Raw genomic sequence first — 25,420 nt, forward strand, 5'->3', positions numbered from 1 at the left:
AGGGGTCCGCCCCATAGGGGGCTGGACCTAGAAGCAGGGCCGGCCGGCTCTGCCCTGCATCCCGGCGCAGGGGCGGTTCAGGGCGGTACCTTATCTGCATCCCTTTCCGGCAGGAGCACATGTCTTTGCGCAGGAGGAGGCTGTTGAGGGTGACGGCCCCGATCAGGAAGAAGAGCTGCTTCACGGCCTGCCGCACGAGCTCGGGGTCCAGGCCGTTCTGGCACATGGCGCTGTAGAAGTAGCTCAGCTGCTGCAGCACGGAGGTCATGGTGTAGGCGTCCATGTCGTCGATGCTGGACGACCGCTTCCGGAAGCCGGTGGGCTTGAGGCCGGAAATGCCCTGCAGACTCTCGTACTCCAGCATGCCGGGCACTGCGGGGGAGGGGGGACACGGAGGAGCTGGGGTCACCCCGAGTACAATCCCCGCTGCTCGGGCCTCTGCTTCAGGATACGGGACATTGTCTGTGTGTCAGTGGATGGAGCTGCGACGGGGGAAACAGGAACCAAGGATCGGAGAGCTCTGAGGAGGGTGAGAGGGAGGGTGTGTGTGTGTGTGTGTGTGTGAGAGAGAGAGAGAGAGAGAGAGACAGACAGACAGACAGACAGACTGAGGGGGTAGCAGGGAGCAGCTGTTCATAACAGGACAGTAGCAACTCTTCTAGGCTTGACTTCACAGGAAAGACAGCTGGTTAGCGTAACTTGTGGCCTTTAAGTCTAAGGTGTTTCTCAATTTCAGGAGGCTGAGGAAAGTATACAAAAATTTGAATGGCGTTTTGAGATGGAAAAACAGTTAGCTGAGCCCCAGGAGTAGCCACATCCTTAGGAGCAGCCACATACACGGTAACAGCAGAGGTGCTCCCAAGTGGTTTCCATTCAGGAAGTCATTCCCTATGGAGAGAAAACTATCGGCAGTGCACTGTAATTTATGTTCTCATTCTAAGCCAGCAGAGAATTAAAAGGTGGACATTTATGTAAGTATGTTTTCGTGCCTTTTTAAACGATGTTACTATGTTCCTCATAATTATACACCCAACACTCCATGTGACTATAAATACTATTGGTCGTCAGTTCTCTCCTTACCTATTATCGGCTGTATATTGTTTTCCATGACAATAATGAACTGATGATATATGCGGATAGCCACATCGCTGAGAATCTGTCTGTATTCAGAGAGGTCAAAATTGTTCAAGCAGTTCTTGTTCTGATGTGGACTGTTATGCTTCATGAATTCCTGAAAGTAATTTTAAACATATGAGAACACTACAGACATGGAATACCACCCATACTAACCATACACTAATCAGCTTCTACAGTAAGTAATTCCTGCAGCTTACAGCTGAATGTTCAATTTGTATCAAATGAGTTCTTGATGTTTGGGATAGCATTTTCCTTCCTTCCTTCCTCCCTCCCTTTCTTTCTTAGATTCATGTGTTTATTTGAACAGCAAAGTGACAGTGAGAGAGGGAGAGACAGAGAGAGATCTTTCATCTGCTGGTTCACTCCCCAAATGGCCACAACTGCCAGGTCGGGCTCAGGCTGAAACCAGGAGCCGGGAACTCCATTCTGGCCTCCCGTGTTGGTGGCAGGAGCCACCACTTGGGCCAACATCTGCTTCCTTCCCGTGCACATTAGCAGGAAGCTGAGCTGGAAGCAGAGCAGCTGGGACTCAGACCAGGCTCCCGTATGGGATGTCAGTGCTGCAAGCAGCAGCTTAACCTGCTGTGCCTCCACGTGCGCCCCACCATCTACTTTCTCTAAGAAGAAATAGCACTGATTTCCTCCACCATCTCAGTCCGTCACACTGTTACTTGCACCTAATATGAACTTCCAGAGTCTATGGACTAAGTGAGACACAACTGCCATGGAAGCTTCTAGAAAAAGAGGTGGGGAGCCAAAGAAACAGGCTGCTCTAAGAGGTTTAGTAGATGCAGTCATTGAGATTCACATCCTTACAGTTCCAGGGCATAGACCAGTTGAATTTAAAATGTGTGCTATGGACTGAATATTGGTGGCCCTGCCACTCTCGTTTGTATGTTGAAGCTTGAAACCCCTAGGGTGGCTGTACTTGGAGATGGGACCTCTAAGGACATAATTAAGGTTAAATGGGGTCATGGCCTAATCCCACAGCCTTAGTGTCCTTGTAAGAAGAGACACTAGATCATGCCCTCCTTTCCCTTCTCCCCACTCCTTCTCTCCCTCCCTAGGACATTCAGGAAAGCTCACGTGAGGATACAGGGAGAAGGGCGCCCTCTGCAAGCCAGGAGGACCCTGGCCAGGAACCAACCGTGCTGTCACTCAGTCTCCGACTTACAGCCTCCAGCACTGTCAGAAAATAAATCTGTCTTGTTTAAGCCACCCCGTGTGCAATATTTTATTGTAGTAGCTTCTGCAAACTGATACAGCATGATCAAAGAGATAAAAGCGAAAGTGAACATTAAGAATAGGACATTGTGATACGAAGCACAGGTGGAAAAGCACCATAGACATTTGAGAATTAAAAACATAGTAACTAACAAAACACCCAGAGAAAGGAACATTCTCTCGTGACCGAAGGGGACAAAGAAGGGACCACCAGATAAATGGTGTTGGATGATAACAACAGTCTATTCCCTGGCATCTTACAGATCCTCTTAGAGGAACCGGTCTGCGCCCCCTCCCACTTGGGTACTTCAGTCAGAGGCTGGATTTCCTGTACTCATCTCTTCCTCGGTTCTAAAGCCCTAGTCAGATTGCTTTTACATTTCACTTTACTTTCCATTAGGACAACCGGCTACCCACGTGGAAGAAGATACAAGGCCATTACTTCCCACATCAATTTGGGATACGTGAGTAATATAATACTGGGGGTGGCCACTTAGCCTAGCCTAGCAGTAAGATGCTGGTTATGATGCCCATGTCCCATACAGAAAGGAGTACGTACACTTGACACCCAGCTCTGGTTCTTGACCCCAGTTTCCTGCTAACACAGACTCTGGGAGGTGGTGGTGATGGCTCGAGTAGTTGGGTCTCGCCATCCATGGGAGAGACTTAGACTGTGCTTCTGATTCCTGGTTTTAGCCCCTGCCCAGCCCTAGCTGTTGCAGGCATTTGGGGAATAAACCAGCAAATGGGAGTTCTCTATCTGTCTCTCTCCCTCTCCCTCTCCCCTCCTCCCCCGATGCTCAAATAAATGCAGTTGAAGAAGCCGAAGCCTGGTATCCTGCCCCAGGTCTAAGCTCTCCCAGGGGTCTCCTGCCCATGGTGGACACCCAGGAGCCCAGCAGGCAGTGTGCAATGGCCTCCTGGGTGAAGAGGAGGCCAGAAAGCCAGGCGGCACTGAGGCTGTGCCCGGGCTGGGAGCCCCAATTCCGAACCCCCTGTTGAGGTCTGGCTCAGGGGGAGGTCACAGATGGACACTCAGCACAAACACAGAGCAGGCCCGCATCCCTACCTCCTCTCCACTGTACTGCTTCAGGCAGTTGAGGAAATGGCAAGTGTTGGAGAGCCAAAAGGACAGCATCTCAAAGTCTTCTAGATGTTCCTTTAAAAAGGTAAGGAAAGACAAAATCAGGCTTGATGATTACCCGTGCCTCTGGACCATGAACAGACTTTTCTTACCTGCCTAGCTACTTGGTGGCTTTTGAACAAAATTAATTTCTTTTACCCTGGAAAGCCCTAATCTAATTAGATTATAATGATAAGAGCTTATATGTGTATAGTGAGGTACAACTTGCAACATATTTCAAAGATCCCAATATCAATATTGCTTATCTTCTGCAGGAGCCTGAAAGATAATGGCTCTGTATTTTATCACTCCCTTCCCATGTGGGCCAGAAGCTATAAACCTGGTGGTCATTTCCTAAGGAGAGAGAAAGCAGGTTTAGTCTAACTTCATGTACTGTGGCTAACAGAATTTCCACACCCAGACCAGCACAGAGTCCAGCTTTGTGCTGAACCAGCCTCCCCACCCACGCTGGTGTCTGCCTATTCCCAGCTGCCTGCGGAGCCGAGCATCACGGGAGACCCCTTTATACAGAGCAGCCGCCCCTACAAACGAGGATCTGGGTCTGTGGAGGAGACTCTGATGCTTAGTGACAGCTGTGGACTCACTCACCACCTACTGGGTTACTAGGGGAATAAATCAATACATGAAGAATGATCTCGGGGTTATGGTATAGCTGGAAAGGAAATTAGCAATGAGCTTTATCTTACTGTTGGATTAGCCTTCAGGCAGCCCCATTCTCTGTCATTGTCATTTTTGATCACTGCCTCCATGGCACACCATGAAGAGACAGACTGCTCATAAAGACTTCAGTTGGTGATTTCTGATAGATATTTCTAATATATAATTCAATGGTTGCTTGCCCAGTCATTCCAATGAAGACAATGTCTTATGGGACAGCAAATTGGGAGGAACCGGGGTTCCTGCATGAACCTGAGGAGCACAAGCACCTTCCAGCCTCATTGTGGAAGTGCTGTGAGCAAAGGAAAACCCTCCACCTTCTGGAAGGAGGCTGTGTATCCTGGGCGGACAGAGGCTGGTGTCTCAGCTGTAAGAGCTTAGCCTTACTAAGTAACTACCCTCACTAACACACAGCTCGTCTTCACTTACGAACTGGAAATAGAAAGTCCACAATGTGGTTTTTGGAGGGAGAATTGCACAACTTCCAAAGGAAGAGATGAGCACTTGTTCACTTCCTCCCACTGCTCATCATTCATATTTGTTACACTGAAAGGACACATGAGAGGACTTCAAAAGCATTCATGGAAAAATGGAATTAAAAGATAAATTTGGGGGCTGGTGCTGTGGTGCAGCAGGCTAAGCCACTGCCTGCAGTGTTGGCATCCCATATGCGTGCTGGTTTGTGTCCCAGCTGCTCCACTTCCAATCCAGCTCTCTGCTAATGTGCCTGGGAAGGCAGCAGACAGAGGATGGCCCAAGTGCTTGGGCCCCTGCACCCACAATGGGAGACCCAGAAGAAGCTCCTGGCTCCTGGCTTTGGCTTGGCTCAGCTCTGGCTGTTGCAGCCATCTGAGGAGTGAACCAGCAAATAGAGGATCTCTCTTTGTCTCTCCTTCTCTGCAGCTCTGACTTGCAAATAAATAAATAAATCTTAAAAAATTTATTTTGAAACAAAAATCTTTTGAAATCTATGTATGTGATGGGTCTTCCAAAAGTTCATGGAAAAATGTGTACTATAAAAAAACTGCATATAGATTTCAAAATGTTTTTGCACCAAAATAAAACTTTTTTCTATTTTAAATTTATTTTTATGGGTTTCAAAGGCAGAGAGATGGGGAGGGGAAGAGAGGGAGAGAAAGAGTTGTTCTATCCACTCCCCAGTATCCACAACAGCTGGGGCTGGGCCAAGACAAAGCCAGGAGCCAGGAATTCCTCTGGGGTTCCCATGTGGGTGGCAGGGACTCAAGGACCTGAGCCACCACCTGGTGCCTCCCAGGGCGCACATTAGCAGGAAGCTGGAATTGGGAGCAGCGCTGGGACTTCCCCAGGCACTCCAACATGGGATGCAGGCATCCCAAGCACTGGCTTCCCTGCTGTGCCACAAGCCCACCTTTGCACTTCTGGAAGTTTCTGCATTTATCTTTCACAGCTGTTACTCTCGGACCTTAAGGGGATGGAGGTGGTGGAGGTAGTGACTGACTACGGGATGCAGTCTCGCTAGCAAGGCTCTGAGGTCTACTGGCAGATCGTGGTCCACCCGTCTTCCCCTGGCTGCTTTACCTCTTGCAGCAAGTGGGCTTCAAACTGTATTGAATGATCAAGAGGCTCCCCGAGGACTGAGGCAAAAGATGGATTAGAAAAAGGTGTTCCCCAAGGTGTTCCCAAAGTAGAGCTGATACCAAGGGCCAGGGTCAAGGGCAGCTCCCTACCTTAACCACCTGCTTGATGCCATTGATGGTGCTGTTCATGAGCGACTTCAGCATGCTGGCGTCGTTTCGAGAGTCTGCGTAGCGCACGCACATGAACAGGATGTGAGCCGGCAGCCCGGGGATCATGTTCACCACCACACCGCGGGGCTTCAAGTCTGGAGAAGAAAGCGCCAAAGAGGGTTACAGCTGCTGAACAGCTCAGCTCTTCTCCTAAGGAACCTCTGGCCAGGGTGCACGAGAGGTCTTTTCACTTTTCTGTTCTGGACCCAGTGCCTGAATGCAGGGAGATCTCGCTCCCCTTTGAGGAATTCACTGTGGCTCCTTCCTTGGCAAAAACCCACAGGTGCCACCTGCTCCTCTGACTTCTCTTTTTGAAAAGGCTGCATGGAGCCGGCGCCATGGTGCAGTAGCTTAATCCTCTGCCTGTGGCGCCAGCATCCCATGTGGGCACTGGTTCTAGCCCCGACTGCCCCTCTTCCCATCCAGCTCTCTGTGGCCTGGGAAGGCAGTGGAAGATGGCCCAAGTCCTTGGGCCCCTGCATCCGCATGGGAGACTGGGAAGAAGCACCTGGCTCCTGGCTTCAGATCGGCGCAGCTCCATCTATTGCAGTCTATACCTCTCAAATAAATAAATAAATAAAATCTTTTTTAAAAAAAAGGCTGCATAAGTGACAGAGGGATTGTACTCTTCCCTTATGCAATCCTGGATTCCAGATCCCCAGTGAAAGAAAGGAAGCCCCAGTTCCATGGACCCCTACCCCAGCCTCTTGGTGAGGATAGACTGGGATCTCAACAGTCCTAGGAAACCACCCTGAGTGGGGAAGCCTAGGTGGCCTTGGGTAGAAGAGAACGGCAGGGAGACTGGGTGGGGATGAGGGGAGAGAGAAACTTTATAAGACAAGATAGGCAGCTAAGGAGTTCTCCATGGCTGCATTAAGGAGGGGGAACAGTGTGTCCCAGAGAAGGTGGGAAAAGCAAAACTGGGGTGCTCATGTGCTCTGAGGGGTCATTTGGAAGAAGAAGAAATAGGTTACACATCAGCTTTCTCTTGGAGAGGTTGGGACCAGGCAGCTTTCCTCTCTCCTGCTACACGACCATGTGAAGGTGAAGACAAGGTAATAACATTAGTTTTAAGACCACAGCCCTTGGGCACAGCTGGGGCCTTCCTATAACTGAGGTGTGGCTGGAAAGGCTCCATAACACTGCCTACAAATGAACTTCTCAGCGGACATCAAATGGAGCACACAGCCACCATGACTTCCACAATGGCTCCTGTGCTGTGACACAAAGAGGAGAAGAGGTGTCTCTACCTTGACCTTGACCCTACAATTAGACTTGGCAAAAGGTTAGGGCAGTGGTTCTCCACTGAGAACCATTTTGGGGTACTTGGCAACATCTGGAGACATTTTTTTTATTGTCATGAGCAGTGAGTGTTATTGGTTTCTAGCAGGCAGAAGTCAAGGGGTGTGTTCACTATCCTACAGTCCCTACCTGCCACCCCTCACTTTATGATCAGTAGTGCCGGGGCTGACAAACTCTGGGCTGGGGAAAGAAGCAATAGAGGAAGAGAGGGGACTGCCCCCTCCCAGGACTTCGGCATCGAACCAACGTTCAAGTTCTCAAAGACAAAACAAACATCCAGAGCTCCAGGTGTTACTACCAAGAATGAGGTTCTGAATGAGTTTGGCCTCATCTTCTCTCTTGTATTCCAGCATTCCAAGGTACTCCTTGGGTCCTGAGGACAAGCTCACATCGTTGGCTGTGGACAGACACAAACAATCAGCTACATACACAAAAACAGTGTTCAGAGGTTTCATAATGAGCCGACCTGTCTCCTTCTACCCCGTTCTGGCCAGTTTGCACGTGACCTTCTGTGACTTTCAGATACATGAAAACCTGATTGGACCCTGAAGACTTTGTCCTAGCAGTGACTCCTATCTGTGAGCATATCTGTGAGTGCAGCTGCCTGACACCCTGCAAGGAGTCCCGGTGAGTGCCCGATACGGATGCCCACAGTGGAGGATGCTGTCCAGTCTTCAAGATGCAGATGCTCCAGTGAAGGAAGAAGACCCACAGAACATGTGGTGTGCGAAGTACCAAACTGCATGGATCCTGTTAGCTATTGCTTCCCAGGATTGCTGTCACAGGTACCTGCAGACTTAGTGGCTTCAAACCACACAGTTGCACAGTTCTGGAGGTCAGAAGTCTGTAAGCTGAGGCGCAGTCTCTCAGCTAGGCCACTGCTGGGTTTCTGAGGCAGAAGCTGTATGTTGTTAAAATGTTTGCTGTTTTAAGTTGCGATGTTTGGAGGTAATTTGTTGGCAACAGATATCAGATACAGGAAGAGAAGTGATGAGCTCTAATTTAGACATGCTGAGTTGGGATAATCACAGAAAGCAAAGGAATTAATCTTAGAGTAAAAAAAGGACCTGAGACTTGGGAAGAGAAGTGAGAACAGGATGTGGATGTTGGTGGCCCTCATGCAGAGGTGGCAGCCTGTCCACTCACCCCCACAATGGCCGTGACACTGGGGTGGGAAGGGCAGAACAGGTCCTGCCATCTGGGGGCAGACTGACATTAACCATTCAAGGGGAAGGAGCCAGACTTTGGTTTTGGACATTTCAACTTTGAGACGAGAGTTGATAAGGGAGAATACAGAAGGTGTTTACTGAACTGAATACAGAAAGTTGAAGACAGAGCCTGAGCCATAAAGGCTGGGAGGAAGAGGACAAAGCAGTCAAGAGAGAGGAATGCAGGTGGATTGCAGTGGACAGGGCACCTTCAGTGACTTGAAGCAGGAGAACAAGAAGCCAGCGTTGTGCTGGGGTGGGGGGGATTAAGATGCCAGCATCCCGGGCTGGCGCCGCGGCTCACTAGGCTAATCCTCTGCCTTGCGGCGCCGGCACACCGGGTTCTAGTCCCTGTCAGGGCACCGATCCTGTCCCGGTTGCCCCTCTTCCAGGCCAGCTCTCTGCTGTGGCCAGGGAGTGCAGTGGAGGATGGCCCAAGTGCTTGGGCCCTGCACCCCATGGGAGACCAGGAGAAGCACCTGGCTCCTGCCATCGGATCAGCGCGGTGTGCCGGCCGCAGCGCGCCTACCGCGGCAGCCATTGGAGGGTGAACCAACGGCAAAAGGAAGACCTTTCTCTCTGTCTCTCTCTCACTGTCCACTCTGCCTGTCAAAAATTAAAAAAAACAAAACAAAAAAAGATGCCAGCATCCCGCGTCACAGCACCAGTTTGATCAGCAGAGCTCCCTGCTAATGCTCCTGGGAAACCTGCAGAAGATGGCCCAAGTACATGGGCCATGCCACAATGTGAGAGACCCAGGTAGAGTTTCAGGCTCCTGGCTTCAGTCTGGCTCAGCCCTGGCTGTTGTGGGTATCTGGGGAGTGAATCGGTAGATAGGAGACCAACCTCTTGCTCCCTGTCACTCTGCCTTTCAGATAGATAGAGGATGGATGGATAGACAGACAGACAGACAGACGGCTAGATAAATCTTTTCTTTTTTTAAGACAGAGGAAAAAGGCTGAGGGCATTTTCTCAGGACATCTGAACTGTCCTGTTCAGCCCATGTTCAGGGTGTCTGGCTTCTTAGTTCTCTGTTTGTTATTGGGGTCCTATGGATTCCATGTATGTGACAAGGAGAGAAGGCAAATTTAAAAGCAGTGAATTTTGAAACTCCATGGTTTCATTTTCTTAAAAGGAGGAGCTGGGAGAGGAAGAAGTCAAAAGTACTTGCTACAGGATGTCCCCTGCAGTGACATGAGCTTGTCTGTTGTGATCTAAGGGGGGGGGGGGGTGAGCTGTCCTGCCTCAGAGGATCTTCTTATCCGCTCGTCACTAGGTCCCAGCCCTGACCAGCTGGGAATCATTCCTTTGGGGATCAGAAACAAACACAGCAGCACACGCTGACCTTGGCTGAAGGCTGAAAGTAAGAAGGTGAGCACTGTTCTTCCTACCCTTTTCCATGGTCTTGGTGAGAGTCTTGATCTGATCTTGTAGCTTTTTAATCACTCTGTCTTTCATGTATAACTCTTCTTCCAGATCCTACAGAAATCAGAACAAGGGCATTAGCTTAGAAGCATTTCAATCTATTTTTTTATAACAGCTTTATTGATTCATTCACATACCACGCAATGCACCCGATTAAAGTGTACAACTCAGTGGCTTTTAGTGTCATCAGAATTGTGCTACCATCACGCTGGTCTAACCCCAGAACAACTCCGTTAACCCAAGAAGAAAACTGGAATCTATCTGTCACTCTCTGGTCCCCCTGTTCCCGTCCAGCCCCTGGCGAGCACGAATCCTCTTTCTGTATCAACAGAGTTGCCTATTATGGACACTTCCTACAAATACATGGTCTTGTGCATCCAGCTCTTTCCATGTAGCATAAAGTATTCAGGGTTTTTCCGTACCATTCTATGGATCAGTTTCTCTTACCTTTTTACGACGGAATAATATCCTAGTGCATGGATGGCTGCATTTCTCTTGATCTAGTTCTCCCTTACTCTAAAGAATTCAAAAGTATGAGTGTGGGCAGGTGGACTCCCTGGATGTCGGAAGCTGGATCCAGAGAAACTACTCAGGTTTCTAGGCCCTGTTTTGCCTTTTCTTTCTGATAAGGAGGATGCCTTGCCCACGCCAGATTTGGCTCAAGAACCTGGAGCATTCTGAATACCTAGAAGTGCGCCCTGTAAAGGACACAGAGTATCTGCCTCTCCCTGAATCCTGAGGGTTTGCTTCTCCCATCTGGCAGGACTCAGCAGGCACTCACTGCTGGCTGCCCTTGGGGACTCCCAGAGTGGAGAGGACACTGCTGACCCTATTGCATGGCCGCCTCTCCCTGCTGCTATCCTATGTCTCTGCCTAGGCATTCGATGGGCCTACGAGTGGGGTCGTGGGGACAGCTTCTTCCCTCCAGTGAGCCCATGTCATAATACACATAATAAAAAATCACCCATCAGTCCATACCCTGGGAGAAACCACTGTTTACCTTCTGATTTCATTCCTGCTTTTTTTCCTAATTGCACATGTACATTCTAAAAAACTGGTATTGTACTACATTTAGTGTTTTAAATCATATATTTCCCCTAATTATTTTGCAGAATTTTCCTATAGTATTTTTTAAAGTTTTATTTATTTATTTGAAAGGTAAAATGACAGAGGGGGACAAAGACAGACTGACCAACAGACATACAGAGAGATCTTCCATCTGCTGGTTCAATTCCCAAATGCCCGCAACAGTTGGAGTTGAGCCAAGCAAAAGCCAGGAACTGCATCCAGACCTCTCATGAGGCTGGCAGAGATCCATGTACTTGGATCATCATCCGCTGCCTCCCAGGTGCCTTAGTAGGAAGCTGAACTGGAAGCAGAGGCAGGACTCATTCTTAGGCACTCTTGACGTGGGATGTAGGCATCCCGAGCAGTGGCTTAACTCACCATGCTGCAACACCCACACCAGTGCCATTGATGATTCATCCAGACCATCACTTTAATAGCTAAGTCATATATTAAACAAGAATTTAACCTACATCCTACAGCGAGACATCCACTTGTTCTGCTCTTTTGGCATCATGAGCAATCAGAACATGAGTATTCTGAACAAGAATCGGCTTAGAATAGAATCTTTTTAAATTTTTATTATTTATTTATTTATTTATTTTTGGACAGACAGAGTGGACAGTGAGAGAGAGAGAGACAGAAAGAAAGGTCTTCCTTTACCGTTGGTTCACCCTCCAATGGCCGCTGCGGCTGGTGCACCGCGTTGATCCAAAGGCAGGAGCCAGGTGCTTCTCCAGGTCTCCAATGGGGTGTAGGGCCCAAGCACCTGGGCCATCCTCCACTGCACTCCGGGGCCACAGCAGAGAGCTGGCCTGGAATAGGGGCAACCGGGACAGAATCTGGTGCCCCGACCGGGACTAGAACCTGGGGTGCCGGCACTGCAAGGTGGAGGATTAGCCTATTGAGCTGCGGTGCCGGCCAGGATAGAATCTTACAAGTTGCATGACTGAATCAAAGGAAGCATACTTTCCAGAAGTTCATGACACATGACTTTAAGTCACCCCTCAAACAGTGTGTGCCAATTGACAACCCCAATAACTGCATAGGATGGTGTCCATTTCGAGAAGATCTCACCAGCACCATAAGATCTATATGGGGGCCAGCACTGTGGTGTAGCAGGTAAAGCTGCTGCCTGCAGTGCCGGCATCCTATGTGGGTGCTGGTTCGAGTCCCGGCTACTCTACTTCTGATCCAGCTCTCTGCTATGGCCTGGGAAAGCAGAAGATGACCAAGTCCTTGGGCCCCTGCACATGCATGGGAGACCTGGAAGAAACTACTAGCTCCTGGCTTCGGATCGGCACAGCTCTGGCCATTGCGGACATCTGGGGGAGTGAACCAGGGGATGGAAGACCTCTCTCTGCCTCTCCTTCTCTCTCTGTAACTCTTTCAAATAAATAAATAAATCTTAAAAAAAATCTATATGGACTGGACAGACAAAAATAACATCTAGCTTTAGTTCTGAACTTATTTGACAAGTGATGAGATAACTAAGCTTTTTTTCTCCATTTCTTTTTTAAATAAGGATTTTCTGTGACTCAAAGGACCACAGAGGGGCTTAAACAGTGTGCCCTGAAAATTCACATCCACATAGAACCCTAGGACATGGCTTATTTGGAAATAGGTCTTTGCAGGTGTAACTAAGAACTGCTATGAGATCACAGTGGATTAGGGTAGATCCCAAGTCCCATGAGAGCATCCTTAAGAGCACACAGTGAGGGTGGGCATTTGTATAGTGGTTATGACACTGCTTGGGGCGCCCACCTCCCACGTTACAGAGCCTGGTTTAAGTCCTGGATCCTCTATTTCAGGTCAAGTTTCCCAAAAATGAGGACCCTGGGAGGCAGAAGATGATGGCTCAAGTACTTGGGTCCCTGACATCCACGTGGGAGACCTGAATTGAGTTGCCTGGATCCTGTGTTGGCCTAGCCCAGCCCTGGTCAGTGCAGGCAGTGAGCCAGCGGATCTCTCTGTGTCTCTGTCCCTGTCTCTCTCTGCCTTTCACATAAAATGAGAAACAAATAAGTTAAAGGAATATACATAGAGAAGGCCATATGCAGAGAGGCAGAAGTTGGAGTAGAGCTGCCACAAACCAAAGGATGCCGGGAGACACTCTGGAAGCTGCAAGAGGCAAACAGGACTGGTCACCTTGCAGGGAGTGTGCCCTGCTGACACCTGCATTTCAGACAGCTGTGAGGAAGCAAGTGGCTGTTGTTCTAACGCACCTGGCCAGAGCACCCGGTCAGGGCAGTCCGGGGCCACTAATGCCGGTCAAGTCTCACTTGTGGAAACAATTTGCTCCCTGATCTACAAAAACTGTATTTAGGTGTTCATCTGGAACACGGAGGCTTCTCATTGGTGCAGAGAGTTTGCTGAAATGAACACGCAAGTGTGCTGCCTCCCCTGTGCACTGTGGGACAGATGGCGTCCTTGTTCCTGCCTGGGAGCTGAGCCAGAGGCACAGAGGAACTCAGGGAGGGCTCTGAGCAGGACCCCACTGTGCTCCAGGGCGTCAGCGGCACTCACCCAATCCCACACAGCTCAAGGGCTGGCCCTGCTCACAGCTGGAGATGGAAGGACCACACTGGAAAACCCATGCAACATGGAGTTCCCAGGAAAACAGTTAAAAGAGAAGTTTCTTTTGGTGTAAAATAACTTGAAACTCATGAATTTTTTTATAATATGCATCTTCTATGATCTTTCCGGAACCCCCTTTGGTGTATAGATTTCAAAAAATTTCAGACCAAAAGAAATTTCTCTATTAACTCCATTGTTCATGAACTTTTTGAAGTACCCTCGCACTCCCCACCCACGGAACAGCCTCTCCCTCACCGCTGGCTCTACCCAGTGGCCAGGCTGCGTGCAGGTGCAGAAGGCAAGCAGTGCTTATTGGCATGATCTGAGGACTCCAGCTTTTGAGAGAGTTGCACCTGTCTCAAAAAGGTGTTATCACTGATGGGAATGTGTCACCTCCTAGTAAACATTAAACTCCCAGATTCCTTGTGAGATGACAGTAACTTCATCTACTCTTCAGGGTTAAATCTTCACACTGCCCACTCTGATGTCACCCTTCGCTGGACTGCCTGTGAGGCGACCCCAAAGGGCCTGGGAGCACGTCCTGGCTGACCATGGCCTTGGACCCTGCCTGCCCCCTCCCTGTTATTTCAGGGTTCTCAGTCTTGTGGGTTGCACACGCCAATGCAATCCCAAAATAATTGCTGGGAATTGACAGAGGGTCACCACATTTTGTTCTGGTAAGGCCATTAGAAGTTTGGAGAAGACTTTAAAAAGTTTTAAAAATTTTCCACCTACTATCGGCCGGCGCCGTGGCTTAACAGGCTAATCCTCCGCCTTGTGGCGCCGGCACACTGGGTTCTAGTCCCGGTTAGGGCGCCGGATTCTATCCCGGTTGCCCCTCTTCCAGGCCAGCTCTCTGCTATGGCCCGGGAGTGCAGTGGAGGATGGCCCAAGTGCTTGGGCCCTGCACCTGCATGGGAGACCAGGAGAAGCGCCTGGCTCCTGGCTTCGGATCAGCAAGATGCGCCGGCCACAGCGGCCATTGGAGGGTGAACCAATGGCAAAGGAAGACCTTTCTCTCTGTCTCTCACTATCCACTCTGCCTGTCAAATAAAAAAAAAATAAATAAAAAATAAATAAAAATTTTCCACCTACTATCAAGATCATGTCCTAGAAGAGTACTTTGACTCGGAAAAGTTCAGGAAAGCCACACCCTAGACAAAGCTTGGGGCTCTACAGGGGGTAAGTTTGCTCAGCACAGCACTCGTCCACTCACCCAGCGGCCTTCTTAGCCTCCATGCGCCCTAAGCCGTGCATCTTCATTTCAGACTCAAGGGCTCTGTACTGTGCCACCTGTCCTCTGACCCTCCCTGGGGTGGCTGGTAAGTCCCGAGGCCCCCTGCAGAAGCCCCCTCAGAGACCTCCTGTCTTTTGAGATTGTCTGATGTCAATCTGACTGATGGAACAAGTTTGCATTGACAACTGTCAATCATATGCTATGGGCTACTCAGCCCTGCCTTGAGCAGCATCTGTGCCCAGATAGCCATCCACCCACAAGTTAGAAATGCACCCTGTGGGGCCGGTGCTGTGGTGTAGGGGGTAAAGCCACTGCCTGCAGTGCCAACATCCATATGAGTGCCGGTTCAAGTCCCGGCTGCTCCACTTCAGATCCAGCTCTCTGCTACGGCCTGGGAAAGCAGTGGAAGATGGCCCAAGTCCCTGGGCCCCTGCACCAAGGTGGAAGACCTGGAAGAAGCTCCTGGCTTCAGTCTGGCCTAGTCCTGGCCATTGTGGCCATCTGGTGAGTGAAACAGCAGATAGAAAATCTCTCTCTCTGCCTCTGCTTCTCTGTAACTCTCTGCTTCTCTGTAACCCTGCCTTTCAAATAAATAAGTACATCTTTAAAAAAAGAAAAGGAAAGAAAACGCACCCTGTTTTCCAAAGTGAGACGAGCTGCTTCCTGCTGGCTCTGACGGGCAGCTTCACGCTCATCTTCAAGGCCTTCCTTCAAGGGCTCCCCAGCCTCCTGAGTGTCTGGGATGCTACCCAGCAGCTTCTCTTTCTCTCTGGTGTGCACTTCACCTGGGGCTTCTACGGCCCTGAGAGAGGCATGGAGGGACTTTCAGCATCAGCACGACCACGTGGAGAAGTCAGTCATTATCATAGCAAGGACCGATATTTCCAAGTTGGGAAAATACCCTGGTCAAGTTCTGCAGAAAGCAGGCAGTACCCAAACAGAGAGTCCTTGATGGGGGCTGAAGAGAGACCAGGGCTGCTGAGGACATAAAAATGCCACGGCCTGCTCCAGCCTCCATGACCGATAAGCGACTGCAGCCCCATGGGGCACCCACAGAAACTCACACCCTGGGACCCACAGCCCAGCCACCAGCTCCTGTGTAAGCAGCCTGGGGCCCGGATGCTCAGGGATGGGGAAGAGGAAAAGAGGGCGCATCTCCAGAGAGTTCCAGGATGCAGCTCCCCTCCCTCCTTTCTGTGACCCTAGGTCCGCCTACTGACAGTCACGTGACTAACGGTGCTTGTAGGACTGCGTAGTGTCCGTTCATGCTTCTGGAAAACCCAGCGGCTCAGCACGTTGCCAGGAAAGCCGAGTATTTTCCCCACAGGGCTGCACCAGGGCACTGGGGCCTTGAGGGGCTCAGCAATGAAGATCTTCTACCAACGTGAGCTTCAACTCTTACCCAAGTAGTCTGCTAACCAAAGCTCCGTTCTCTCCACACAATCTACTTTTGACCCCTTTATGAACAGACGATTCATGCATGGGGTATAACGTTCCATGAGTACAAAAACATGCACAAGGGGACTTCAACAAGTTCACAGAGAAGTGGGATTCAAGGATGTGTTTGTTTCAGTGCAAACATTTTTGCCGTCCACACAGTTTTTTCATAATACACCTTTCCCACGGACTTTCTTAAGTCCCCTCATACCATGGCAAGTAAGTCTCTTTCTCTCCTTTGCGTGTCTACCCTCCCTGGAGGAAACCAATGTTTCACTCCTCTCAGTCTCCTCCCAACATGCATGTGTGTACACAGGTACAGTGGTCCCCTTGATCTCCAAAGAATATGTTCGTAGGTCCCCAGTGCACACCTGAACCTGCAGGTAGTGCCGAATCCTATTTATACTATGCTTTTTCCTACACATACAAACCTTAAAGCTGAATTTTAAAACTAGGCACAGTAAGAGATTAATAAAGCATAACAAAGAACAATCACAACAATGTATCATAAAATAGTTATGAAAGCTATTGAAGATGTATGAGCTGTTAATTCCTGAATTTTCCATTTAATAGTTTCAGGCTGTGTTTGACCACAGATAATTGAAACTGCAGAAAGCAAAACCACAGATAAGTGGGGACCTACCGTGCCTCTTTTCTTCCCAATTGCACAGTAATAAATAAATAACTCACATGAATTAACATCTGGCTTTTTTAGCTTAATAACACATTTTGGTATATTGTACAATCTCAACAAAAGCATTATGTGGCATGAACTTGAGGTGCATACCCAGTAACACTTACTTTCTGTGTGCCCCTTCCTCCTCTCGAGTGCGAGTTAACTGATTGGACAGCTCTTCCAGTTTTCCTATGACAAGAGTAATTGTCAGTACTGCAGGGGCCCCCTTCACTGCATCTTGGTTTGGGTTTGGGGTTATTTTCAGTAATCAAAGGTTCTGTAAACTATATTACATCTGAGGTTAGGCTTTGTTTGGTCTGAACACTGTTTAAAAATTTCTTATACCCTGGTTCTATTTAATTAATTAATTTTTTAAAGTTAGAATATTATTAAAACTTACTTATTGAAGGAAAGAAAAAACAAAAGACAGATAAATAGATAGAGATCTTCCATGTGCTGGTTCACGTCCCAGATTTCTAAGACAGCTATGGCTTGACTAAAGCCAGGAGCCCAGAACTCAATCTGGGTTTTCCACGTGGGTGGCAGGGGGCCAAGTACTTGAACGATCCCCTGCTCTCTCCCAGGGTGCACACTAGCAGGGAGCTGGAACTGGAATTGGAGCCAGCACCCTAACCCAGGCACTACAACATGGGATGCCGGCATCCCAAGTGATGTCTTAGCCACTAGGCCAAGTGTCCACCCGAGTATACTGTTGTTCTAAAAGTGTGATTTTTCACATGAAAATATGGGCTTCTGGCTTTTCTTTTTAAATTTTTTAAAGTTTATTTATTTGACAGATAGTTAGACAGTGAGAGAGAGAGAGACAGAGAGAAAGGTCTTCCTTCCATTGGTTCACCCCCCAAATGGCTGCTACGGCCGACACTGTGCTGATCCGAAGCCAGGAGCCAGGTGCTTCCTCCTGGTCTCCCATGCGGGCTCCCGGGCCACAGCAGAGAGCTGGACTGGAGGAGGAGCAACTGGGACTAGAACCCCGTGCCCATATGGGATGCCAGCACCGCAGGCAGAGGATTAACCAAGTGAGCCATGGTGCCGGCCCCATGGCTTTCTTTAAAAATAGGAAAATCCAGCAACACTGGTGCCTGCATTTCGACTTGGCAGCACTCAATGGCTCTTGGAGGCAGCTGCCCCCTTGAAATGACTCATGGCTCTTTGGAGCCTCCACCCAGCCCACCTCTCACATTTAGGTGAGCTGTCTGCCTTTGGGGACAGTCAGAGCTGAAAATCCCAGACTGCGATGACTTTTCTACATCACTTCCTGGATGCAGGGAACTCTTCCTTAAAGCCGGCGCAGGAGAGATTCACTTACCTTTCATTTTCTCAGTTTGCTCACTCAGGCGGATTTCAAGATCTTGCTTCTGTTTCTCTAGTTCTGAAATTTGCTGTTTAAAGTCTGGGATCATCTTTAGAGAAGAATGATAAATATCAGAATATAAAGTACTTTACCATCAACTTTACAGTCTCAGACACAAGTGATGGGTCTAGCCTGTGGAACAGGCTGAGTAACAGGACCCAAGGTGCAGGGCTGGACCGCCACTCTGATTTTCAACTCCAGAATCAAGGAATCAGAGGGACCGGTTCTCTCCTGGCTACAACTCTGGCAGAAGGATGCACACCGCGGGAACGGAACCCTGTGCTGGGCTGAGGGAGGGGTTGTGTGAAGAGACGTGGGTGGCCTCTGTGGGTCGGGCTCAGAGATGTTGCCTCCACCTCTAGGGACAGGAGAGGCCACCTCAAAGGGACTTCTGAACTCCAAGTCATGCCCTGCTCTGTGATTAGAGGTCTAGAGTCACCCAGTACAAAGATATTTCAAACAGTGCATGGGCAAATGGAATTAAAAGTTTATTTTGATGCGAAGACATTTTTAAAAACATGTATAGGTTTTTTTTATAACATTTATTTGCCAGGTGTTATGAAAAGTATTTTAATATGTTTTGTATGTTCTGCATTCCTATATGCTTGTCTATCTGTATTATTTTTTTAAATTTGAGAGACAGAGAAACAAACAGAGATGCAGATAATAGAGGGAGAGAGCACCCATCTCCTGATTCATTCCCTAATGAGTGCAATGGCCAGGACTGGGCTGGGATAATGCCAGGAGCCAGGAAGTCAATTCACATCTCCCATGTGGGTAGCAGGAACTGAGCCATCACTCTGCTTCCCAGGCTTTGCATTAGCAGAAAGCTGGAATTCAGAGCTGGATCCAGGCTTAAAATCCAGGCAATCCAACGTGGGATGTGAGCATCTTAACTGGCACCTTAACCAGCATCTTAACTATTAAGCCAGCTGTTTGCACAATCTGCATATTTCTTTCAATGTCCATCACCTCCACTCCCAGTGAGGTGGAAACACTTTCTCTACTGGCCAAGTTGATAAGTGCAACCATGCCTCAGAAGTCCCCAAGAAGAACCCTGGTCTGATGGTGCAGTTGTATGTCTCTGCAAATCCCTTGTTAGTTTCACCCAAGGAATACACCCAGCTAGGAAAGTCCTTGGCAACTGTTCTACATGTCCACCTCCTGACTCCTCACCTGGTGACACAGCCCCAAGATTGCTCAGGTTAGGCAGAGGAGGAGACAGAGAAGAAGCCGAGAAGGGTCAGCCAGTGAGGTGAGCTGAGAGAGAGAGAGAGAGAGAGAGAGAGAGAGAGGAGCATTACATCATGGAAGCCAAGAACCCAACAAGGAAGGGGCGGGAGCGGTTCCTGTCACAGGAGACACTGAGCAAGGTGCAGGTGCTCAGCTTGTGCAGGTGGACTGTGCTGGTGGCAGGGGTCTGGCAGAGGGGGGTGATTGCTGAGTCAGTGGGATGGGGGTGGAGGAAGTACAGGCAGGTGACCTGGGAGAAGTCTGACTGGCTCCCGGGAGCAATGGCCGCCGTAGGGCAGGGTGAAGACAGAGACTGGAAATTCCTTTAGCGCTTCTCTATGCCAGCAGGCATGAGTCGGAAAAAAAAGATAAGCAGGAAGGAACGGGCATCACGGAGGAGGAAATTCTGGGAACAGGTGCCATCTGGCGCATGCGTAGGACTGACATTCTGAACAAGCTGCCCTCTCAAGAGCTCCACTTTGCCTTAGCTTTTTGCCCACATCTCAGCGGGGTAGGGCTAGATTTAAATATGTAGACTGATAAACATTCTCTCTCCTTGCCCTGCCCCCTGCTCCACCAAGAACTTGGACCCACCATGCTGGAGTAAGCCAACACACCGTCACATCAAGGTGCTCCCCAGCCCAGGGCATTTGATAGCTTTATCTTCTAAGCCAATTATTTCACTCCTGGAAAAAATAACTTCTCTCCATTGTTTGACTGCCAAGAAACTGAATTTTCCTCCACTGTTGAATAATGTCTTTGGCATAATAGCCATGCCTGGGACCCTGGCTGAGGCCATATACCATGTTTTCTGACGTCAGCCTGGTCACTTCATGACGGATGCTTTCGTTGATGTCGTTCTCTTCTCTAAATAATTTCTGCAGGTGGTTGATTTCTTGACTGAGATGCACCACTTTGAAGTTCAAAGCTTCTATCTCCTTTTCATAGCAATCCTTCTGGGACTGGAAATGGCTCTCCAGAACACTGGTCAAGAGAGTGAAAAAGGCCATTTCATTAACTTCTTAAATAAAATCTCTTTGCCATTTGCTTTAAAAAGTGTTGAAATTGCCCTTTTCTTCCCTTAAGGGTTTTGAAGAATAATATTCTCTCTGATACTACACCTGTGGATCCATGTCATCATACATTTGTCAAAACCCACAGAATGTACAACATTAATGGAGCTCACGGGCTCTGGGTGATGGTGATGAGTCAGTGCAGGTTCACATATAAGTTGTGCCACTTTGTTGGGGGGCCTCAATGGGGGGCAACTGTGTATGGGGGTGGAGGGTAGCGGTGATGGGCTGAGAATTTTCTGTATTTTCCACCCAATACAGCCTTGAGTCTAAAACTGATAAAAAAGTATATTACTTTAAATAAATGCAACAGGTTCCTTAACTATAAATGTAAACATATTCATATATCCACAGTAATGCTGGCCGACTTAGATGGTACAATCAGTTTTCACCATGCAGGCTAGGGTTTTACTATGGTTTTAGCCCATAAAGAGATCACTCTTCATCATGAAAATGCATTACTTAATTCTCAGAGAAGTGTTTCCAATGTTTATTAGATAATCCTACTGAGTTTGCTTTGTGTGTCAAATCTCTAAGATTAACTTTTGACTTTCCAATCGTCTATTTAACTCTGAAAAATCCAAGAGAGAGTCGAGGCTTCTTTCTAACCGTGTTGCTTTCTTTAGGCCTTCGTAAGCAAACCAAAGTTCTCCGTCCTCGTTCAAATGCTCCAAGTCTTCCACGGAGAGCCTGCAAAGCAACGAGAGGAAGTCCATCAGCCCTCTCGCGGTCTCTGTGTTCTTAAATGTTTGCCAATGCCAAAGTGGTCACCTGCTTCTCACGTCTTCAATATCGTAGCTTTCAAGAAGTTGTCTGGTGATGTCTGACATCTTTTCTGGAAGAAGGAGAAGCTCTGCTTAGACCACATTTGCATGTGGTTTTCTCCTTCCACTGCCTTGCTAGGGCCACACACTGTCTCCAGGGAAATCACTAACCAGTTACCCAACCAACCAACCTTCTGCTATCTAACTAACCAGCTATCCCACCCACTCACTAACCAAGTCTAGCACATATCCAGCCGGGTGGCTAACCTGCCGCACCCACAGGAATCAAGGGACACACGTGACGCATCCATGACACATGCAGTCCGCACCTCATGAACCGAGGAGCCCGCACTCGTTACCTCGCATTTCCCGTTTCTGTGACTGCACGTGTTTTTCCACGTCTATCTTCTGGCTCTGAAGTAGTTCTATCTCCTTTTCGAACTCAGAGATTGTCTGAATCACACCAGTGGCAGAACCAGGAGGAAAACAAAACAGTGATTATGCTTACCAAGGAGGGGCTGTCACAGGACGTATGTCAATGCAAGGTGTCCTCATTGCCTTTCTTCATTAACAATCTTACTAGACTAGACCATCACTGCCCATACAGCTTGGCCTTGAAACATGGCTTTAGAATTTTTTTTGACAGGCAGAGAAACAGAAGACAAAGATAGATCAGACAGACAGGCAGGGAGGCAGGCAGGCAGACAGGGAGGCAGGCAGAGCTCCCACCTGCTGGCCCATTCCTCAAATGCCCTCAGTGACCAAAGGGCCAAGACCAGGAGCTGCAAACTCAACCTTTGTCTCTCAAGTGGGTGGTAGGTACCCAATTCCTTGAGCCATCACCACTGCCTCTCAGACTGCATCGGCGGGAAGCTGAAGCCAGGAACCAGAGCCAGGAATTGAACCCAGGGACTCCAAAGTGGGACGGGGGTGTTCTAATGGCGACTTAACCAGTAGGCCACACTCTGGCCCTTGGAGCATTTCTAACTGCTCAAAATGCTGTGACCTGGAGCCAGCACTGTGGCATAGCAGATAAAGCTTCCACCTTTAGTGCCGGCATCCCATATCGGTGCTGGTTCAAGTCCCAGCTGCTCCACTTCTGATCCAGCTCTCTGCTGTGGCCCGGGAAAGCAGTAGAAGATGGCCCAAGTCCTTGGGCCCCTGCACCACATGGGAGACTGAGAGGAAGCTCCTGGCTCCTGACTTTGGATGGGCGCAGCTCCGGCCGTTGTGGCCAACTGGGGAGTGAACCAGCGGGTCAAAGAACACTCTCTCTCTCTCTCTCTCTCTCCCTCCCTCCCTCCCTCCCTCCCTTTATCTGTGCCTCTCCTTCTCTCTGTGTAACTCTGACTTTCAAATAAATAAATAAATAAATCTTTTTTTTTTTTCCTTTTTTGACAGGCAGAGTGGATAGTGAGAGAGAGACAGAGAGAAAGGTCTTCCTTTTTGCTGTTGGTTCACCCCCAATGGCCGCTGCGGCCGGCGCATTGTGCTGATCCGAAGCCAGGAGCCAGGTGCTTCTCCTGGTCTCCCATGCGGGTGCAGGGCCCAAGCACTTGGGCCATCCTCCACTGTCTTCCTGGGCCATAGCAGAGAGCTGGCCTGGAAGAGGGGCAACCAGGATAGAATCCGGTGCCCCAACCAGGACTATAACCCGGTGTGCCAGCGCCGCAAGGCGGAGGATTAGCCTGTTAAGCCACGGCCCCAGCCAATAAATAAATCTTTTTTAAAAAAATGCTATGACTTATTTCTGGATCTGCTTGATTGTATCAACAGTTGGCTGCTCTATTAAGCCAGAGGTCTTTGGAAAGTTCATGGGAAAAGTGCATTATGAAAAAATGATGCATAGATTTCAGGTATTCTTCTATCACAGTTAACTTACCTTTTCATTGCATTTTCCAGGAGCTTTTTGAAGTGTGCTTGTGTAAGGGAACAGCTACAGTTCTGGGGTGGAGCGGAACAGAGGGAAAGCCCAGAGAAGTCAAAGCACAAGGGCTAAAATCCTCTTCGGCAAATAATGAAGTCCTGAATTCAAGGATGCGGGACCAGTCGCCCACCTTCATACTTGTGGGTCTGGCTTCAGCCAAGGCAGAGACAGGGTGAGTGTGGCCTGGGAAGTGGGGTGCTCTGGGGGGCAGCTCTGGGTGCGAGGGAAGAGGCTCAGCCTGGGAAAGGCCGCAGGTCTGTGCTTGTGTCCCTGGGGGGGATACAAAGGCGAATCTCTCCTCCTGGACATTTGCTCAGTCACAAAGTGTTTAAGGGCCTCGGCTTCTGGCTCCGCAGGGGCAGGAAAGAGCATCGCCCTGACATAGACTGAGCACTTCACAAAGGTGACCCAATCCTCTTACCAGGCCTCTAGGGGAGTGGAATGGTCTTTCAGAGATCAGAAAATTGAAAGGAAGAGAGAGAGAGAAAAGAAAGAAAGAGAATTGATCGGTCTCCCATCCATTGGTTTACTTCTCAAATGTCTACCAAGTGGTCAGGGGCAGGCCAAGCTAAAGTCAGAGCCGGGGATTCAACACAGGTCTCTCTCTCTCTCTCTCTCTCTTTTTTTTTTTTTTTTTTTTTGACAGGCAGAGTGAGAGAGAGAGACAGAGAGAAAGGTCTTCCTTTGCCGTTGGTTCACCCTCCAATGGCCGCCACAGCCTGCGCGCTGCGGCCGGCACACCGCGCTGATCCGAAGGCAGGAGCCAGGTGCTTCTCCTGGTCTCCCATGGGGTGCAGGGCCCAAGCACTTGGGCCATCCTCCACTGCACTCCCGGGCCATAGCAGAGAGCTGGCCTGGAAGAGGGGCAGCCGGGACAGAATCCGGTGCCCCGACCGGGACTAGAACCCGGTGTGCTGGCGCCGCAAGGCAGAGGATTAGCCTGTTGAGCCACGGTGCCAGCCTCAACACAGGTCTCTTATGTGAGTGGCAGGGATCCAACTACTTGAGCCATCACCTGCTTTCTCCCAGGGTGCCCATCAGGAGGAAGCTGGAGTGGAGAGCAGAAGCGGGACTCAAACCCAGGCCCTCTGCTACGGGATGCAGGCATTTCAAGTGGCAGCTTGATTCAATGCACCAGGCACAGTCCCCGAAACTAAAGTTAACTGAAGGGCAAATGGCATACTCAGGGTCACATGTCAAGGTACAGGGTTTATCCAAACTAAAGCCCTGTTCTTCTCTAATGTTTCGGATGATGTTCCAACTCATACTTACTTACTTATGCCTTTCCATTTAAAAAATATTTTTAGAAATATTTATTTGAAAAGCAGTTAGAGAGAGAGAGAGAGAAGAATGAGAGAATGAGAATGCCTGTATCTTCGATCCACTGGTTCACTTCCCAATTGGACACAACAGCCAGGGTTGGGCCAAGGTAAAGCTAGGAGCCAGGGCTCCATTTGAGTCCCCCACATTGGTGGCAGGGGCCCAAATACTTGGGTCATCTTCTACTGCCTTCCCAGGCATGTTAGCGGGACACTGGGTTGGAAGTGCAGCAGCCAGGACTCAAAAACCAGCGCTCATATGGGATGCTGGCATGGCAGGCAGTGGCTTAACCTGTTGAATCAGGTACCAATGCCTACTCACGCCTTTTTAAAAACTTATACTTTTGAGGCTGATTATAACATATAAAACTTGATAACAATGGGTTCTTTTCTTCAAAAACAAGATTAACCTTAATATATCACCTGGGGGAGTTTAACCCAGTTTTACCTACTTAGGAGGGTGTGAGTGCCATCTACTGGTGCCCAGCTCCAAGTGCAGCTCACAATTTCCCCAATTTCAGGCACAGTCTCTGGGCAGATGGTGTGAGTCTCACAGAGGGACTGCAGTCCTGTACATAACACACGTAGAATACCTGGCTAGAAGCGACCCTCCCCAATCTCCTGGTTGGATCTCCTACTTTTAAACAAGAGACTTGGGGGTGAGTGTTTTGGCACAGTGGGTTAAACCGTTGTGCGGGACACCCACATCCCATACTGCAGTGCCTATGACGGACACTCATCTCTGCTTCCTATCCAGCTTCCTGCTAATGCGCACCCAGTTGGAGGCAGCAGGCTCAAGTACGTGGACCTCGGCCACCCATGTGGGAGATGTGGATGGAATCCCCTGCTCCTGGCTTCGGACTGGCCCAGCCCT

At 49.2% G+C, this 25,420-nt stretch overlaps 1 protein-coding gene across 1 annotated transcript in view; it reads right to left on the reverse strand.

Annotated features, from left to right (window-relative positions):
• The window catches only part of MYO5C (myosin VC), a 96,074-nt gene that overhangs the window by 6,648 nt on the left and 64,006 nt on the right, over positions 1-25,420 (reverse strand). Inside the window, exons 26-38 of the mRNA XM_062204777.1 lie at positions 21,660-21,753; positions 21,308-21,371; positions 21,146-21,226; positions 20,267-20,447; positions 18,186-18,279; positions 16,984-17,047; positions 15,379-15,547; positions 9,833-9,920; positions 7,532-7,630; positions 5,872-6,026; positions 3,431-3,520; positions 1,081-1,231; positions 90-372 (exon numbers count right to left, since the gene is read on the reverse strand). Coding sequence (XP_062060761.1) covers positions 90-372; positions 1,081-1,231; positions 3,431-3,520; positions 5,872-6,026; positions 7,532-7,630; positions 9,833-9,920; positions 15,379-15,547; positions 16,984-17,047; positions 18,186-18,279; positions 20,267-20,447; positions 21,146-21,226; positions 21,308-21,371; positions 21,660-21,753 — 1,613 coding nt within the window. The remainder of the gene's footprint in view (positions 1-89; positions 373-1,080; positions 1,232-3,430; positions 3,521-5,871; positions 6,027-7,531; positions 7,631-9,832; positions 9,921-15,378; positions 15,548-16,983; positions 17,048-18,185; positions 18,280-20,266; positions 20,448-21,145; positions 21,227-21,307; positions 21,372-21,659; positions 21,754-25,420) is intronic.

The sequence above is a fragment of the Lepus europaeus genome, chromosome 11, assembly GCF_033115175.1.
Source record: "Lepus europaeus isolate LE1 chromosome 11, mLepTim1.pri, whole genome shotgun sequence".
In the NCBI taxonomy this organism is placed as follows: Eukaryota; Metazoa; Chordata; class Mammalia; order Lagomorpha; family Leporidae; genus Lepus; species Lepus europaeus.